We start from the raw sequence: 20,268 nt of genomic DNA on the forward strand, positions 1-20,268 counted from the left end.
AGCACAAATCAATACTGCAACAGAGGAACAACTGAAAACAACCCCAATGACTTTTCAAAAGGAAAAGCTCACCGGGACCTTCTGACAATGCCGTTTGTTTGCCTGTCTACCCGGCAAACCATTTAGTATCATGGAGTAAATCAGCCAAACCCACTTTGGGTTTATAAACATTTGTAGATCCCATTAGTTTACAATTACCTGAGCTGCTAAAAACAACTTCTCAGATCAAATACTAAAAACATAAAATTACATGTTTCACAAGAATCACCAGATTAAAACAGAAAAGTAAAGCATAGTTGGGGCACAATTATCAGTGTATCAATTAAAATAGTGTCTTGAAATAACATCTAAAATGTCTTGAACACAACTATGCAAAACTAAACTCGTAATACCCTACAAAGGCTACTGACTTTGGTGGCCAAAGCGCCAATGAACTCTCACCTGGGACAGGTTTTGCACAGTGCTCCTAATGTCATGCAAGACTCTCCTCAGCTGCATCTCTGTAGTGGAAGGTGTGTGAATCGGCTGTGGGGGGGATGCAACGGGTCCGTAAGCATAAGGGCAGGACCTGTAGGAGTACGAGGAGCTGCAGGTGCTGTGGGCTGCGAGATTGGGAATGCTACAGGTGCTCCATGCGCTCATGTGGTCACACAGCGGCCTGTCCTGCCAGTCTGCTGGGCAGCTGTGCAGCGAATATGTGGACTGGGTCAGGTGTGGAGGCAGATGTAAAGGATAGGGGGGACCTCTGCTGGGCCCATCCTCCTCGTCCCTTCGGGAGTCTTCCTGCTCCACAGCCTTGGGAGGCTGGCTTATGATGAGTGTTGATTTACAGGGAGAGTGCTCCTCTTCCTCACAGATAGATTCCACGTCCTCTTCCGGGGTGTAGTGGTAGGTGAAGGAGGGCGGGCCACACTTGCTCTCTCGGCCCGGGCGCAAGCGGATCTTCACCGACGACACGACACGCGAGGGGCTGAGCAGGGAGGAGGGCAGGGACTGGGATCTTCTCAGAGGGAAGCGTTCCTCCATCTCAGAGTGCAGGAGGTCGATGGCTTTGATCCGGGGGCGCTGGTCGGTCAGAGTGCAGGCCTTACTCTGGGCTCTGCGGAGTGCCACTTTCACCTTGTCAGAGGCAGAAGGCGGGTTTGGTGCGGCTTCAGATTCAGGGGCTGAAGGCAGCTCCGCAGGGTGTGGAGGCACGCACTCCAGAGGTTTAGGGATCTGGTGAAGAACATATTCAGGCGGAGGTTCTTCACAGGCAGACTCGGTCGGACTGGTGCTTAAGGCCTCCATGTCAAGTGGATCTGCTCCATCTACAACAGTGTCCGGCAAGAGGTCCTCCCCTCCCTGCAGCTCCTGGAAGGCAGGGTGGTCCAGAGCCACAGGAGTGGCCAGGTCTGCAGCCGTGGACGTGACCGTTGTCTCACTGTCACAGCTATCACAGCTCTCCTGAACCTAGTGGAATACGAAGAAGAACAAGAAACAACAATGCAAATAAATAAATCCAATTACAATATACGATAAATTACCGTTCATATGCATTGTCTAAGTGCACACGTAATTTACATATGTAGTATCAAGTTCATTTTCACACATTGCTGCATTAGTCTCAGACTGAAGGCAGTTTAAGATGCCACCCATTGATAATTACTGCTATTCCAGATTTCAAGTATAAAACACATTGAAATAATTACCTTCAAGTAATTTGATGAACCATCTGCTGAAGGATCTTCAGCGAAACCACTACTGTCTGAGTGCTGACTCTCCGTTCGTAATAATGGGTCTGAAAAGTAACATGTTCATACTGTGAGAATAAGACTTTGACAAATCGTTTAAGGAAGAACACAGGTTATACAATATCAGAACGGCAAATTGAGAACAGATGTACTGTAAGTACATGCATAAATAATTAAATATACAATTATTTGTTTTAGATTATTAATGACTAACAATTTTGTGAATATTGCAATTATCATTTTAATGACTCCAACAAATCTGATCCAGAAAAACAAACAGGAAAATGTAGGTTTAGATATTGACATGTATTAAAAAGAATAGGTACAAGAAGCACACATTCCAAAGAATGACTTAATTGACATTCAAAAATGTGTGTGTGTGTGTGCGTACATAAACAATAAGAATTTAAAAATAGGAAGTATTTAGCATTCATCCCATCAGAACTAGTATTTAATGTTTTCTAAGGGAACACGTTTCCTAAACTCCCAAGATATTCTACTGTGCAACAGCAGGGGGCAGACATATTCCACTAATCAAGCTTAGAGCTCCAGAATTGAAGAACAGGGCACATGGCACTGAATTTCACATTCTCTGTGTACATTTTCAAGAGATGTAAACATACATCAATGCCTAGTATATAAGGAATATATTTAAAATACTTACCTAACTTCTCTTAAAGCTAAAGACTAAGCTATGGTAGTCTTGCCAAATTTACACTGAACACGCCTAACAGCAAATATTGTAATTACATACAGAATGATCAAAAAGGCCTGCGGGGAAACTTCAAATACTAGTACAGTTGTGTAAAGAGCACAATCTCACCATTGCCACCTCTCGAAGAAGAATGAGTCCCAGGTATGCTTTCTCCTTCATTGCTTTGCACCTTCAAAACAATATGATATTGACACATCCCATTCAATAAAACATTCTTCTTAGCGAAATTGAAAATGATCAAAATATTTAACTCCTAAATTAAGATACTGTTGTTAATTTTCCTGCTGCTCAAATGCACACCACTAAATGACAAGGCATGCTAATAGCGAACTATTAAAAACTGACATGAGCAAGGGATGGAGAATGACTGTAATTCCATGATCTCTTTGCATGTAGTACAGTATTAAGGAATACATTAAATAATTACACTGAGATTGCTATGCTTTATAATGACTATAAGGGTAGGATAGCTCTAATTTCAATTAGGCCTTGAGTTTGGATGAAAGCTTTACTGTCCAAATATGACAACGATGACCAACAAAAAGGGAAACTGACTGATAAAAACAAGACAACTTGATTATGAGGAAAGTGGATTGGTTATGCAATGATGAGTCCATTTTAAACATTATCATCAGTTAACATGCGTCCGATTTCCGCTGGCTATCCGTCTTTACGTAATTTGTAGGCCTCCAGTGACAGCCCCATTAATCTCATCAGCTCCAGAATCAAAATACTGTTGCAGTCTTGATCTTTTAACTATCGGAAGGGGTGATGTGACTTAAATTTTCAAATATTTGAATATTCATACCAGATACATTCTAACCAGATCTCTATCCTGCTATAGACTCACCAATACTATGTTTTAAAATAATGTTCTCTTTGACCACCTGGTGACATTTGTAATGCAAAGGATAGCAGTATACTTTCTCTAGGCCAACCAAACATTTCATACCACTTAGGAAAAGCTTTAAAAGAATATTACATTAAAAAAAAAAAAAAAAAAAAACTTAAAAACCACTGTAGGAAAATATAGTCCTAACTATAACTAACAAAGACTACACTATGATCCACTACACAAAACGTATACAATTTACCATGTGGGGAAATGTGTCATGGAATGACTATATACTATTTTAATGTCTAGTTCATTTTTATGATGTTTGCTTTCAAACTGCATAATTCTTACAGGTTTTGACTATGTCTATTGTAGTTATCTGTGTGTAGTGAATAACTGAAAAAGATTTGAAAGATAATCAAAAATAACATGATTCTGTAGTCTCAGGACCTCTAAAATATTGCTTCAACATGTTTCCCCACAAAATATGTTAATCAAACGAAACCGATGCTTGTCTTGACAAGACGACACAATCAAGTCAGAAATTGGAAAAAAAAAAAAAAAAAAAAAAAAACGTACAAATTGATCACTGAGTAAACTAATTTAAATTAAGAGAGCACTGAACTACTTCAAATTCCAGAGGCCTGTTTTGCAGGAATCAGTTTCTCTCTGTAATGGAAGGAGAGCTATCCTACCTCTTCAAATTCAAAGGAATCTTTCTGTTGCAACGACAAATGGGCAAACCGGGGGTTCTGCAGGGGCGCTGAAGGCTCTTGGTTAGGAGATGACGTCACAGTTTGTTTCTGTTCATCACAGTCCTCTAGATCGCCATCGGATGACGTGCTCAACTCTTTGCTGAAAGCTGAAGGTTCAATTAAACCAACTTCTTCAGACACTCCATTGCCACCAAGCTCATTCTGAGAGTCACTGCTGAGTACTTGGTTAACCCCTGATGAGTCTGCAGGGCTGTTCTGTACCTCTTCTGTCACAGTCGCTAATGAAGGGGAATCTTTCTTCTTGAACAGTTTTTGCAACTTCTGTTCATTCTTCTGATCCGAATCATCAGAATCTTCCTCCGTACCTGAAACCGCAGGTGCTCCCTTATCTGTGCTTGTGCACACAGGTGAGGGAGTGCTCTCGGACGAAGCGTGTAAATTGAGTTTTGTGATGTTCTTTCGTAAGATTTTGGCAGCATTCAGAGCAGAGGTACTTCTTTTCAAAGGAGGCACCTCTTTGCCCTCCACATCCACACTCCCGATCTTCTGAACCGGCAGTCCAGACACTTGCGAATAAAGCGAAGAGAAAGCATTGGCCACAGTAGTGAGTACTTCGATCTGACGAAAACGACCTGAAAGTAAAAGGAAATTCCAGTAAATGCATGAAAATATTGGTTTAATTGAAATCATTCCTTTGTGATAAAAACAACATTCATACAAAAAGGAATTACAACTATTTTTGGTTTTATAATCCAACAGCTATTCATACTGATTTACCACTGAAGCTGCACTCAACTGTGTGTTGTCTGGAGTATTATTCATTTTGTATTTCAAGCTACCAAAACTCAATGAAGACTGCACATCAATTGGAGGTCAAGCTCTGCTACTCCCAATCTCTGAACACAGTAAACATGTAACCAATGTATAGGGTCTCTTGGCCCTGGGTTACAGGAACTGAGATGCTGTAATGCACCAGTGGGTGAGAGGCGGGCCATAGGGGAAGCTGATTCATTGTTTTTTTTCACACACGCGGGGAAGCCATTTCCTGTAGTCTAACCTAATGATATCACACCATTTGCCTGAAGTAACATTTAAGAGTGAAGACCGACCCTTCAAACTCAAGTTATGGTATGGTAAAGGTATAGCGTTCATTTTTATGCCATGTAGCAAACAAAAGCCTCTTCCTAATCAAGTTACTAAACTAGCTAAATCTTAATCAGCAGGTTATTAAGCAGCTGCCTTTATACAGGGTATCCTTTATGGTTAAACAAACACTAGTATACATATAATCAGTATTACAGCACTATATAATTGGATTATTATATAGCAGCTGACAACACCACCGCAATAGTGGGTGGTCAATAATATTGTTGTACATCTGTTAAGGGCAAACGTTATAAAAAGCAATTGTATGCACTTAAAAGCCAATGAGTATGGAATATTAAACTGAACACTAAACTGAAGTGCAGGCCCAAGAGCATGAATTTCACATTTATTGGCATGCATGGCAGGATAATCCCCAAGTCAATTTTCAGTACAAAGCACAGAAAAGTGATTTTATTTCAATATGTGCACACTAAGAAAAATTTAAAACATCCAGAACTCTTTTCCAGAGGAGGGAGGCAAGGATACTTAGCAGATTAAAGTACAGTCTACACTAATAATATGCAGTTAATTAACAACAGGATAAAACTGTGTTTTTCTTTATTTAGATAATTATTTTAATGCTATGCTTTAGAATTTGAGAGTCTTATGGGCAAATATATTTTTAGTAGCACTGCTTATAAATCATAACACATCTGAATACACTAAAAACATTTGAAATACATAATATTAAATTAGGCCTATATGCATTTTGGTTAACATTAATATATAAAACTTCAATATAAAGTTTAGGATATCAATCAATTTCATGGGGGTAAATAAACTATTTTTAATATATGGATCCACCTATATAATGTAATTTCAGCAAGAAGAGTAAACACAAACCATTAGTTTTAGAGCTGCATTTCTAAATGGGATGAGTATGGCATAGCTTCAAATACATTTTTCTTGGATTTATACAAAATACATGATCTATTTAGCTGATGTAAATTCCCAACGTAACATTCCTTCTACTCCCAAGGTACAGCACACTTTGCGGAGTATAAACGTTAATGCAAGGACGTAAGTATTTCAATTTATTGCATACACTTGGAGACACTGTTTCTTAGACAAACTCACAATATTTTGTTTCACAAGGTAAAATGCTAAATATACAGTGGGCTAGACAATAAAAGACCTGCAAATGTACAGCTTTGATCTCTTCCAGGAAGTGAACCGATAGTCTATCATTGTGCTCAACGAAATTCCAAATTATACCGGTGAACTACTGCAGTGTCATTGCTTCACTCTAGAGATGTCCGTTTCTGTGGAGACTTGAGATATTTATAAAAAACTAAAGAACAGTTGATGTTTGTGAGGATATGGAGCATTTGAAGTGAACTATGTGGCAGCAATATGCAAGATGAGCATTAAGGGGCAAATAACGAAATTGCAAAGAAAACTGAAAGAGGACATTCGAAGCAAACTGGCATCTGTCATTACCGACACACAGTGCATACCTTCAGACTCCTTACATGCCATTTATTCATTTTAGGATATAATATATTGTATTCTACTTATAAATTACGAGCTGTACCAGTTACTAAACCAGGCAATTTAGGATGATCTTGCTGGAAGATAAGAGCAAATCTGTTTACTTGGGTGAACGGTCACCACCTTTAGTTTAAAGAAAAAAAGGAAGGAGGCTGAACAGGATGGAAGACCTTGGGATGTTAAGAACAATGTTGTCTTGAAGTTGAAAATGAAGCAATATAAACTAAAGCCAAAGCGATCCTTAATATGGAACAGAGGACTGAATGAGGATGGGACATAGTGAATCAAGACTGTATATACGTCTGCTTATCAAGAAACCGCATATGGATGATCAAACTGCATTGCTAATAAAAGCTTTTTGTAATACACTACCCATAAGGCCACGTTCTGCTGTCTCTTCTTTTTTGGCAAGAATGTTGCTAGTACTTTTCACTTCTCTTTCACACTAACAAATACACAACTATTTCAGAGAACTAAAGGCACGGATGTTGAAACTGGCAAGTAAATGGGTCTGATGTGAGTAGATTGCAAAAACCAGTGCACAATAGTGTCACAGACCGCAAGTTAATTTATCAAGGAATACAAAGGCATCCTTGTGTGACTTTTTTCTTCTTTCCTCCATTCTCAGAAGAATTATTCTCATTAATTTTCTGAGACCATAGAACTCCCTCTGCTTGGCAGGGAAAGGCTGCATTTGCAGGTGGGAAGTAAAAACACAACCCAAAATCTAAGCACAAATAATAATTGACCATGTTAAGGGGATAAAATAGATGCTTTCTATATTCTCGCTCTCTCTTTTCAACCTACAGAAACTACTGCCATGCATATTATATGCTTGTTCATTCTGGTTTCCTTGATAACATTTTATTGCAAGATATCATCTGGAGCAGCATAAGAAATGTTTTCTGTAGTCACAAAACACAAAAGGAACTTACTTGTCAGGGCATAGTTTGGATTCTCCAACTCCATTCGTTGCAACTGAGCTCCCAAATACACTTTGATGTCTATCCCTTTTGCAGAAGAGGTGGCATTAAAGAACCTAGATGGGATTTTTGAAGCTATGTCTGGCTCATCAGTCCCAAAGCCCAGGTTATACAGAACCTCCTCTGGGTCTTCTTCGTAAAGGTCCAATAACTCTGAAACACTAGGGAGACATTTGGGTTAGGCAGTAAGATCACCATAAGATCAGTTAAAGACTTAGTATCAAGCATACATACAATTTAAAGGAAATGTCCATACCCTTAATTGTAAGCAAAATGTATTCAGAGAATAATTTAGTTATATCAATATTTTTAAACTATAATTAATGACCAATTATAATCTTTTCAGAGTTTGTAGGACACTGATTCAGGCTGGATCAAATTTAAGAGTCTGTGGCCTTGAATTAATGAATTCATTTCTATGGAGTGGCAATCAAAGGTTTACACAACCACCGTCTTAACTCGGTTCAAATGAACTGGAATTGTTTTCACCACTGTGTATGCAGAAAAGACTAATAACTGTACCCAGTGAATAGAACGCACTTCATGCAAACATTTCACAGTGGCAGTGTAACCGCTGGTATTAAGTTTGCAAATGAAACCCTAACCAGGATGAATAAACATAAGCAAAACGGGTCACATGTTTCTACAGTCTGTTCCAGACTGGGCAACAGTAGACAGCCTTCCAAACTATAGTAGTTGTAGTTGTGGTAAACTAAATGTACAGGGAATTTATCTATAACAACTTACCGTTGGCTATCATTGTATTATCGAACACCAAGAAGAAAAAAAAAAAAGGCACAATTTTTATTGTACGTAATGAACTATCTCACCTTGAATACGTGGTACTACTTTTCCCAGAGCCAGTAGAGTTCATACTTCTGCCCTTCTGTTGAAACTGACTTCGTTTGTCTTTGGCCAACATTCCAAAGCTAAAATGGAAAGTACAATTGTTAACTCTGTCATGTGTCAAAACTGATAATTGTGAAGGTTAGGCATCCAACACAAGTTCTTACCATGGTGTCTCCGTCTTATTGCTGCTGGGATGAAGATGATTAGCTGCAGAGAAAAATAAATACATTTTCATTGAGAGAGAGAAAAAAAGAAAATCAGACATAATAGCTTGCATCAAAACTTAAAACCACTGACCCCTGGACTACACCCTATACTCAAGCATAGCAAATCTTGGCAGGTTCTCGTTTCCTTCCATCAATACAGAAACTGTTGGTGGTTGCCTAATCCCCACCTCAGTGTATTTGCTGAAAAACACATGTGCCCCGCCACTGTTGTTCCTGTATTTGCGTTTGCTGAACAGATTATATTCTGACGTGATGTGCGGAGCATTTTTGTAATTTCAGATTCAAATGCTGACCTCAGCACCAAAATGTAAATGGTGTTTGAAAGACACGCTAAGCTAAGAAAAATCAAGTACTCATAAGAGATGCAGTGTCTAGTTGCATGAAACGTTGATCGCTTCTTGAACAAGAAGTAACTGCTGACACAGAAAGATAATTAAGACTATTAATCTTGACACAAAATCCACAGTTATAAAAAGATGACAATAGAATTGAAAAGTCAGTTTTAGACTGTCAAAACAAGTAAGTTTCCATAGCTACGTATTTAAACACGGCAGATTTACAATTATTCACTTATTTAGCGGAGAAAAGGTTCACAAAGAACTACGATGCTTCTGAACATTAAGAACAAGACGATCTGCTGTTGCCGAAACAATGAACACAAGTGATCACAGCATCTGGTTTTAACTGCTCAACTCTCCAGAAAGTGGGGGTCTTTTTGACAGAATTATATTCAGGAATGGGTTTTATACAGATTTTACATCCAAACCTGTAACACCGCCAGATATTTGTTATATTAAAATGAACTCCATGGTGACAAAGTCACATTTAATTCTGCTGAAGATTTCAAGACTGTCTGTGTCAAAGAATGTGAGCTGTCAACTTTGAACACTGAGCAGGACTGTAGCCTTCAGCAACCCCGCATCCTGCCTGCCTTTCAACCTTCTTTAGTTCTCCATTATTCTTCACATTATGTATAGTGTGATATGTATTAGGAGCGATTCTCAGATGCTCTTCCTGCACTCCAAATATTTAATCTGACAAGATAATTAGCCAGGAAAAATGCTTTCCAAAAAGACTCACCCAAGCTAATTATCAGAAAGGGTACAGAGAAACCATAGGACTATATTGCCAAGTCCATTAAAGGAGCATTCAGAGTTACATTTCTTAATAAAATGTCCTCTCTTTCAGCAGTTAGAAATCTTTTAAAATGTTTTTGTGCAGATCATGACTATCTTGATATTGTCAGATATGGAAGCCAAAATGACAGAGCAAAAGATGAAAACGCCCCCTCCAAAGAAAAAACAGTACAAGATAAAAATGACGATCTATTCATTTAATTAAAGATGGCATACCAGTCTGGCACAAAGCCGTTATTTCATTTTGTTTTTTAACTTTACAAAGACTGTACTTGCCCGAGCACGTTACTCAATTTCTGCAGAAGACTGAAATTAAACATCAGTTGCTTGGCTGAGATCATCACAATGGAGGGCTGGAAGCCTTCAACTAGTCTCAACACGCTCCTATTTGCTTAAACAAGTCAGCATGGAAACACTGCATTGGGTCGAGTAATGAATAGGCATTGGTAGACCAGGGATTTGCATTCTGCTCAGAGAGATTGTTACTAATAATTTCAGACGTGCATAGTGCAATTTGGACAAAACTAACTTGAACTAACCCATTTTAATGACCATGTAGCTCAGATTTGTTTTTAGATCTATAAGAAAATACATTTCAATACAATTTGAGATATAAAAAAGAGCTTAAACGATTATTGTAGTAAAGTAAAACTAAATCAAGCCTTGAGGTTAAATGTAAATAATCATGTACATAAAAAACAATGTATACTTTATATTGAATGTTATATACATAATGTCAAATATGAAATATCACACAAAGAACTAAATCTTAAAAACTATTGTATGTGTAGTTCCCAGATAATCCATATTTGTTACTTCAAATTGTTCAATGCATTACATAATGTGGAATAGGATACTGAATTATTGTATAAAACACTTAATTTACTGTGATTAAACAGCATTGATAATGACCCACTACTCACCTTCTGCTCCGAGTGAGAGGTCATCTTCAAAGCTACATCCATTCTTTAATACACCTGCACACACAACACATGATGGAAATCAAACTTCAAAGAGCAATCCATATTAACAAAGACAAATGTATTAAAATGCAAAACGTGTATAACACCGTGACAGATTACTTATCCGTTTCTTGTTTTGTGCTCAATTCACAATCCGTAATTCAGAAAAAATGACCACAGCAGCCTTTGCAAAAGCTGCAATCAATTAAAAGTTCTCTGAACATTTAAAGAGCCCCAATTTATTTAGATCTTACCTATGTTGTCAATAGCCAGATGACAACCCATAGAGCTTTACTTTAAAGCAGTAAAAACAACTGTCTGTTTTGCATGAAGTCCTGGTTTCATGTGGCCAAGTCAAAAGCACCTAAAAACCACTGAATGTATTTTCAAAGCTTCAAAAAAAAAAAAAAAAAAAAAAAAAAGCTAAGAGTTTGCACAAGCTCCTTCTCCTCTCCTTACAGTCACATACTGGGTTGCTGGAAAACCAGTAATTCATAGTTCACCTATCTTTAAGGTGTGGCACACTAGTATTCATCAGGTGTCTGCTGTGGGAACATTTGACCTAAATCCTACTTGCCACACCTATAGGAATATCGACATTGCTCATATTGTGTCAAGCCTATAAGCCTAATGCAAGTCTGAATTCATTGCAGAAGTTTAAGAAGGAAAAAGAAAAAAAAAAAAAAAAAAAGACTAAAAGGAAATGGTGCATTATCACATATGGACAGCAGGGAATTATCTTTTTACAGAACATTTTAGTATTTCTGGTTGGTGCTTTCAAGCAGGATTTTTTATGCAGATTAGATTTTAGCAGCTCACCCTTTACTGGCCCATTATTTTGGTCATCTAGAGAGGCCCCCAGCGGTGTCCTGCAAAACGCAAAGATGCATCCTGTCATCTCAAAAACAAAATTGCAACTTCATGTCCTCTACATTGTAAGGCTAATAAGGACTCCCACAAGTTTCCACAAGCATAAATATAGAACATTCAATTTTCAACCATATGGGGAAAAAAAACATCCAACAAGCCATAAATAAATAATGACACGTAAGCAATCAGCACTCACTGCACTTTTCTCTGCATAGCCACACATTATGTGAAATGCCAACTTATAAAGCACCTGTTGGAAGTCTAAGAATAGCTTGCAAGGATGTAATGGACAGAGGTCAAAAATGATTCCCAATCCACCTTTGACAACACCATGCACTCTCTGCAAATATTGTGGATTGAGATTAGCCTGTCAAGATTTCGTTCAAGACTACCACTGTTGTGAAGTCTTCATCTACCCCCGCAAAAGTAGAGACTACCTGTGAATTGCTTTAATTAGAAAAACATTATTCTAAGATTCCTGTCACACTCCAGTGTCTTTGGAATGGAAGGTATTTGAATGAATTCACTCCTCTTTATTTGTATTCCCCTCACTTGTATTTCTCTTTCTATGCATCATTTGGTTCACCCTGATCTAACATGTTTGTGGTTTTATTATATACAGAAAGCCTGTACTGTACAATGGTTCACTGGTAAAGATGAAAGTATTGACAGACAAAAAAAAGGTATGGAAACAAAGATCTAAAAGGGCAACGTTTTGTCAGCACAGTATATTAATTATTGGGAAGATAAATAAATACAGAGCAGCCTTGCCCTTGATCATTTTCACCTTGCTCAAAATTGGACACTTGAAGAATGTAAAAGAATCAAAAAACAAACCTCTGACTTTAGAACTGTAAAATGTCAAAGCAATAAAATAAAAAAATAAACTTCAAGATTCAACTAGTCCAACAAAACAAATTATTGGAAAGGATATTACTTTTGTAGAAAGTAGGTTCTTTAATTAATTAAAATTCAGGAATAAAAATACTTATTGTAATGTATGTCCTCTTTATAGGTACTTGAGTTTAAACTGTCAGCTTTCCCACTTTGCTTCATTTCAGTTGCATAATAAAAAATAAAACAGTTATAAACTGCCCTTTAAACCATTTTATTGTTTGCATTTAAGATTTAAAAAGTAGTTTTATAGTCTTACCTGCAATCCTTAAGCCAAATAGCAATTTTCTCATTAGGTATTCGTCCTGAAGAAAATAAACCAAAATATTTTGTGAATATTTCCAAATGAAAGAGAACAGCCTTTGCCAGCAAGAAGAAAAGATTGATTAAAATAACCGTTTGACCAAGGCAGTGAAAGAACACAAAGTTTTACAGCATTAGCACAACTTGGATGAAGCTTTGATCTAGGCTACATAATTAGCTAACATGAACTTGTAACATTTACAGAATGTCTCCATTCGACACTGACCTGCAACCGAGTAACTTGCCTCTCATTCATGTGTTTGCAGTAGTGCTACAAAAGCTCTGTAATTGGAAGATTGGAACAAAAACAAACCAAAAATGTAAAGAAAAAGGCAGTAAAATTAAAAATAAATAAGAACAGCCTGTGTACCTGACTCGTCTGTAACAGGAAGTTTTTCCTCCATGGGCTCAGGGGACTGCTGCACCTCTGCAGAAACATCTTCTGACTCTGAAGCCTGCCAGGAGTCTCGGCTCATTGCCCAGGCCTTCCTCTTCAACGTGGCCACTTTCCAAGGATGTAAACTACTGTCCGCCGCAGACTCTTCCATAATGATTGCCGAGGTCTCACTTCACTGCTGGCCAATGTTCACCTGAAGGGGAATTGGGAGGAACTTATAAACCACACAAAGAGTGGAAAGCTCTGCTCTCCGTTTGGCTTTTCGCTTATTTTATAAAGCTCACAAAAAAGACAGTTTAAACTAAACCAATTTAAAATGCCTTTTACAGGGAACCACAATGCACTGCCGAAATCTAACATGACTGGTACTTTCTTCTGGTATCATTAATGGACTACATGCCCTTTCGGGGCATGATGTACATACTATAGGACTAGAAGAATCAAGAAGGCATTATATGGTAGAACCAAGAAAACAAGTAGAACAGGAAATGTCTGTTTAGTTAAAAGATTACAAGCTGGTGCAAAGTCATTTCCTGTTTTGGATCCAGAGCTTTTATTTAAGGAATAGCCAGAAGTATTTAAACGGGATGGATGTCTAATCTCCAAGTTTTAGTGGAGTTGTGTATAGGTATTCCAGTTTTCTGAATCATCTTTATAAACAAACAGTACCACAAAAAAAAAGTATTACTCACTAACCATAGGCAAACGTTTGGATTGATAGAAAATACATAGGCTAAATAATACATTTTAAATCTATATGAAACAATTGAGAAAATACAAAACAAACAAACTAAAGCTGACCACAGACACTACAGGGTAACTGTGTGTTCAGCTCTACAGACAATAATAAGCAAATAAAAGAGTAGCAATGGCCTTGACCTTTCTAAGTGACATATTACTGAGGTTTTAAAACAGATTACTTCAGCCAATATTGAGTAGAGTGGCCATCCTCAATAAAATACTAATTTCATTACACAATCCAATCGATAATGCTACTGTGGTTTTATGCAAGGACACTTCTCATAGTAAGCCTATTATTGTATTCCCTTTCGGATTAGATTCAAGCTTCTGTAATAAAGAAGAAAATAAATCTGCTCCTATGAAGCCAATGTCTTTCAGCTGGGGACACTTAACTTTCACCATGGCCAATTATCTAAAAATAGTCTCTAGAGCTTTTTGGAGTTTAATTCTTTGCGTGTTGGTAATGTCATTTTAAAAAGCATGTGTGAAATGGAACAAAGGAACAGAAGGTCATAATAAACTTGCTTTGCTCTTTGGGCGTCTTTGCGCGTGTGTGTGTGTGTGTGTGTGTTTGTATAGGCCTATATGCGTGCATGAAGCAGGAGGACGGGTGGGGGGAGTTGCTTGTTTAGACTGGTTTAACAAGATTTTGAACCCATCAGCACAATTAAGCAAGGCAAAAACATGGATGCATAGCTGACAGTGTTCCACAGAATACATTCAGGCTTTTTTGAGAGATACTGCTCACTTTTCGTTTTGACATAAATATTCTCAATACGCATTAAAACAAATAACATGAAAGCCCCAGTATGTGCGCAGAACCTCCTCAGACCACTGTGACAGATCCATTAGTGCACTTGGCCAAAACTATCAAAATAGTTGTCTCACACCAAACATTACAAGTTAATAACATCGGGTAAAAGTTCACGAATTACGTTTCCAGGGTATATTCACTTATATTAGTGCAGATTCAAATCACTTGGGATTTCTGAATGTTTCGATGTTTGTGGAAGGTTTGCCTAAAGTGAATAATGCCATAAAACTGTATAGCTTTTAGGTGCTCACAGTTCTAGGCCTATATTTGATCAACACAACTTGAGATTTAAAAAATTTGAGATCAGCGCATTGAGTTCATAAGTGACCAATTTGATCGTACCCTTTTTATATTTGCACAACAAATGCCTAAGGAGCAGGCACAGTGGAACAGTAGTTGGGTCCATCAAATGAAAATTTCCTTACACTGAAGCCATACGAGCCATTAAGAAGCAAAGGTAAACAATCTGCTTTCACTTGGCAGCATACCCATTTATGTACAGACAATTAAGACAGACAGAGATGCACATATTCAATTCCATTTTAGACCTGGGATTTCTTTGAGCTATTCTAAACATCAGAGGTGCATACTCTACTTTAAAAGGGTGTAGCATCAAAATAGAATGGCATGAACTTGACATGGAAAAGCTCGAGGGGGGCTGCTTTCATCAGGATACAAAACAGGGTTCTCTCCGATTTATAATATCCAAAACAACATACTTGGTGCTTAAAACATTAGTCAGCTTATTCAAACAAATGCATAATGAAAACCCTGAATTGTGAAACAAAGATATTCGGCACACACAGAAACAAGACCATGGAGAACAAGTGGCTAATGCAGAGTGTACCATGTATTTCCATCTATGTATGCAAACCATCAAGGACTTTGTAGTACAGTCACATGTAGCTGGCCTGCAGCATGTTCTGCTGTTGACTTTTGTACACATCAAAAACTAAATCTGCTGGGTTGTCACGACTGCAAATGTAAGAGAGGTACAAGTGAAGCGTCTGGGATAAGAAGACCACCAACGCACAGATACACTGCTTCTCGTTGGCCGCTAATTGTATCACACTAGCATTTCAAAACCTCAACAATGGAACCAAAACATAAATCACACAACACAGCTTTCACTGATAACGTTCAAGTCTAGAGACACCAAGGTTGAGACTGCTGTGTAGAAAGCTGAAGTCCCCTGACTGAACCTACTCCCATTTCCAAACCTACCCCAGCAAAATTCCTACCACTGCTAGGTACTCCTGCCCAAGGTTATTAGAAAGCACAATGTGGATTCAACCCTGCCATCTCAAGGCTGAAGGAATCATCTTGCAGCGTGGTGGCCGACAGTTTGTCATTACCAGGTCTAGAGGCAACAGAGGTCTGTGATCTAGAATATTTTTATATTTTACTTTAAATTCCATCCAAAATTCATGAATCCATTTGAAAGTTAAAGTCTCTGGCCTCCTAGCCTGCATTTTAAATGACTGGCATAAACAGTATGTTCTTCTTGTGGTGGCCTTTAGCTATGGCTTTCCCAAACAACCTGGATCTAGATTTGATTTTAAATGCAAGTATTTACCGACATAGCTTAGGGAAACAAATATATATTTGGACATAAACATCATGATGAGTCATATTATGGAATGGCTCAAGTCACCGATGTCCAAATCCAAAATGAAATGCAGAAACAAAAATCGAAAAGCATACATGCCATGAACATCGTGCTCTTGTCAGAAGTAAATATTGAAGAAGGATACACAAATGTATGATTATGACAACAGTATGCTGCCATCTTTAAATCATTAGATGGCACTTTAACTGTCTGCTTCATTTAAAAATAATTGATGTGCCACAACTGAAAACCAAACAAGTGACCTCATGCAAATGAACTTGGTTCCAGGTCAAAAAATCATTACATGTATGGGTGTGTGAACATTTTCTGAATTTGACACTGCAGTTCAAACGAAGCAGACTATGTTTTGAAATAACTGTCACGTTTTGTTTGAAATTATGTTGTACTGGCTCCCTCTTCCAAAAGGCTTTGTACAAACAAAAAAGGGGAACGCATTAGCAACAGTGACCAAGGGAAACACACCTTGATGTCAAGGCTACCGAAAACAGTTTATAATCACATACCAGCAAATTAATTTCTTGAGTATAGCACACTGTAATTACATGATGGTCTGTGCCCTCAAACTCATTGTACATAATGTTTTTGTATTTATTTTTCCATTAGTTGTAATCATTTTTCATTGTGTGTTATCATCACTTTAAGCAAGGTCAGTTAAGAATGAACAAGCTATTTTTAAACATGGTGACCTTGGGAATACATGCAACGGACCCATTATATTGTTAGAACACAACACAATACATTAAGACCTTTCCTCGAACCCTGATCTCTTCCTCTGTCCAGGACCCTCTCTCTTTCATATTTAACCTTAAAGGTTATCTGAATAGTTTAAAATATTTTTTATTGAATGCCTTACATCCTGGAGCTGTACTTTTAATGACTAATAAATACAAAATACATTCTGTGGCCCTGAACTCTCCTCATGTTAGGTTACACTCAGGGAGATGTAGACTCTCTTCCTATTCACAGTAGAGAAGGAAGTAAATGTGTGATCTTCCATCTTGTTCAAAATGTATGCATCTACCCACCTATACACAACCATACACACACTCCAGAGTTTACTGGATTTTTTAAAATACGGTACTGGTAGAAAATTCTTTAAAGCAACTCAACAAAAGTAACACAACAGTTAGTAACAAGAGAGTTCTAATGAACACCAAACCAAAGTTACCCACTGAAATGTTCTATCGATACTACACCACACCACACCTGTGCAGTTACACTAGGCTCAGTAACTCAATATTAAGTGTTATTGCACACAATGCATTAGCAGTAGTTTGCTTTATTTCATCTACCATTGACCTTTGTAATATTTTATTACGTTAGAATCCTATGCAGACTTGGGTACACTGTGAAAACGAATGGGTGACGCACAGCTTCCATTGTAACATTGTTTGCTGAAACTATATCTGGATAAAGTGGGAACACCTACCATTGGCATTCATTTAAACCCAAGTGATTAACTAGTAAGGGGCGTCAACTGGGTTCCTTTAGATTGAAAGGGGTAAATAGCCAAAATAATATAATATCAGGTGCAGGATGTAAAGCATTAGCAATGAGCATTGCAAATTTGCATGCTTTACTTGACATTCAACTGTATAATGTTTCCCTTCAGGCACTCAGAATAAAGAGGTTTAGGCTACATTAATCAATATTATTTATTTAGTACACATTACATTTTAAATTGCATAAAGCTCCCAAAATGTAACTATTAAAGGATTAGACATAAATAAAGGAAAGCAAATAATCAAAGTATATTTGTAGTAGGTTTAAGAGTTGGCAAAATAACATTTCATTTCTAGAAAAGATTTCCCGATTGAGTTACACAACTTATTTAAATCATAAGGAAGCTAGAAACAAATTACTATTATAATTTACAAACAGATTAATCATTAGGTTATTACAACTAAGTATAGAAATGCTTGACTTATTATGTCCAGCTTTAATTATAGTTAGCTTTCATAATTATTAGGTGATACCTATGTTTACTAAAAAGACTTAGTTATATCACATACTACATTTCAAATTTGAACTTTATATTAAAACACTTAATTATTGTGACAGAATTATAATGCAATTTTAGTTTTGTTATTCTAGTTGCTTGAAACTGACACTTAAGACATTCATGAGTCAATTAACGCCACAGATGCTTTTACCTAATCCTGAATTTATAGTTTATCCAGAATAACCTACCCGAGACCGAGTTTAATTTAAAAATGGCATTGTTTATAATATCTGCACTTACAGTAGTGGTCCTATTCTAAAAGGATTAGGGGACATGTATGCTACTATTTAAACAAAACCAAGCATGGATATTACAGCAATAAAAATCCAACACCAAACTGCAAATGCTGCCTAAATCAGATAAATTATTTACTGAGGTTTGGTGCAACCTACAGACTTTGTGTTTATATTATTTCAATTTAATTTATTAAAACAAATCTGGATGCCAGCTAACATTGTGTAAGCTAAAGCTAAAGTTGTAAGCTAACATTACAACTTACATGCAAGTTTGAGCTGGCATCCCACAACCAAGACTTGTGTCATACTAACAGTTCAGACCTTGTCAAGGCCATTCATGACACAAGATAGACGTTAATAGATATGAGCAGAGTTCTAACTAGTGATAATAATACAAGTGTCTTAGTACACATACAAATAATCTGCAAGGTGAAACAACGTGTGCCAGAAAGAATAAATCAGTGAATGACACGTGTGTGGTTTCATAGATTTCGAACCTTACAAAGCAACCTTCTCTGCACCGATCACTTCCCACAAGGACACCATCAAATATGGGATGGCAGGGGATGCCAATGCAAACATCAAAATAATGTGAAATAAGACCGACAACCTAATTGAGTACAGACAAACCCTCTGGAGGAACTCAGCAGAAAATCTGTACCAGGAATTCAGTTAGACCTTATCCAAAGATAATGCTCTGAAGAACACTAACCCAACTCATTGCACTGATGCAATCCCTTGAACATTTAATTATAGAAAGAGAAAAAAGACCACTACGGTCAGCACTGGAGTCTTCTGCAAGCTCTGTAAGAGCTACCCAAGTCCAACATCCTAGACTGCTGAATCACAAGGATACAGATAAGGATGTTGTACCACTGTATGCCTCCTTGCCCTCTCAGGGTGGGTAGCCAAAAGAACAAACAGAACTCAGATTAAAAAAAAAAATGTATTAAAGTTCTTTTGCTCTAGGCTCCTTTCCTGTTGATGACCTTTCCCTTTTGTATGAAAGTTTTCTGGCACACATTTTGTATTTCTGGTGGCTCCAAAATAATGCCCAATGGAGGCACATGAAGGGTTTAAATTTCAGTGTAGAGTAATTTTGTTTTATGAAATTGTGTAATATTAATAGCAAAGTGTAGTCAATTAAGACCAAGAAGCTGAAGGACAAAGTATCTGGGAACATATACGGGAGGCACAATACTATTTTCTGGTCTTATGTATATGTATGAAAATGTATACTCCCATTTATGAAGAATGAGTAGGCACTGTATTTAAGTTACTTTTACCTGACAGTTCAAATTTTAGGTTAACTGAGAACTTTATGACTCATCATATGTTCCATTTTTATGGTTCTTACGTTCAAGCTTCAGCATGTAAATCCAAACCAATATTGACGGCCTTTCATATATGAAATGAATCCAGTTATCGCGTCAACACCTTGTATTTGGCGAACTAATTGCAGTGCAAATATCTCTGCTAAAAAGGATCAGTGTAATTAGAATGATTTTCCTCCAGTTGGAATGTGTTCACTGTAAAACGAGTAGCTGCCAGACTCCCGCAAAACACATTTCCATTAATTTCTTTACAA

The 20,268-nt window shown here is 37.4% G+C and overlaps 1 protein-coding gene across 2 annotated transcripts in view; it reads right to left on the bottom strand.

The window, feature by feature from the left end:
* Window positions 1-20,268, bottom strand: part of itprid2 (ITPR interacting domain containing 2) — a 31,358-nt gene that overhangs the window by 4,136 nt on the left and 6,954 nt on the right. The window contains exons 2-12 of one of the 2 annotated variants that reach the window (XM_066687298.1): window positions 13,231-13,450; window positions 12,817-12,862; window positions 11,613-11,662; window positions 10,755-10,808; window positions 8,633-8,675; window positions 8,450-8,548; window positions 7,572-7,780; window positions 3,979-4,631; window positions 2,557-2,617; window positions 1,692-1,780; window positions 442-1,452 (exon numbers count right to left, since the gene is read on the bottom strand). In XM_066687298.1, the coding sequence (XP_066543395.1) occupies window positions 442-1,452; window positions 1,692-1,780; window positions 2,557-2,617; window positions 3,979-4,631; window positions 7,572-7,780; window positions 8,450-8,548; window positions 8,633-8,675; window positions 10,755-10,808; window positions 11,613-11,662; window positions 12,817-12,862; window positions 13,231-13,408 (2,493 nt within the window). In that variant the 5' untranslated portion in view covers window positions 13,409-13,450. Of the gene's footprint in view, window positions 1-441; window positions 1,453-1,691; window positions 1,781-2,556; window positions 2,618-3,978; window positions 4,632-7,571; window positions 7,781-8,449; window positions 8,549-8,632; window positions 8,676-10,754; window positions 10,809-11,047; window positions 11,366-11,612; window positions 11,663-12,816; window positions 12,863-13,230; window positions 13,451-20,268 lie in introns of those variants that run through there. The other variant, XM_066687299.1, reaches the window with a different exon arrangement.

Source organism: Amia ocellicauda, chromosome 16 (assembly GCF_036373705.1).
Source record: "Amia ocellicauda isolate fAmiCal2 chromosome 16, fAmiCal2.hap1, whole genome shotgun sequence".
NCBI classification, from domain to species: Eukaryota; Metazoa; Chordata; class Actinopteri; order Amiiformes; family Amiidae; genus Amia; species Amia ocellicauda.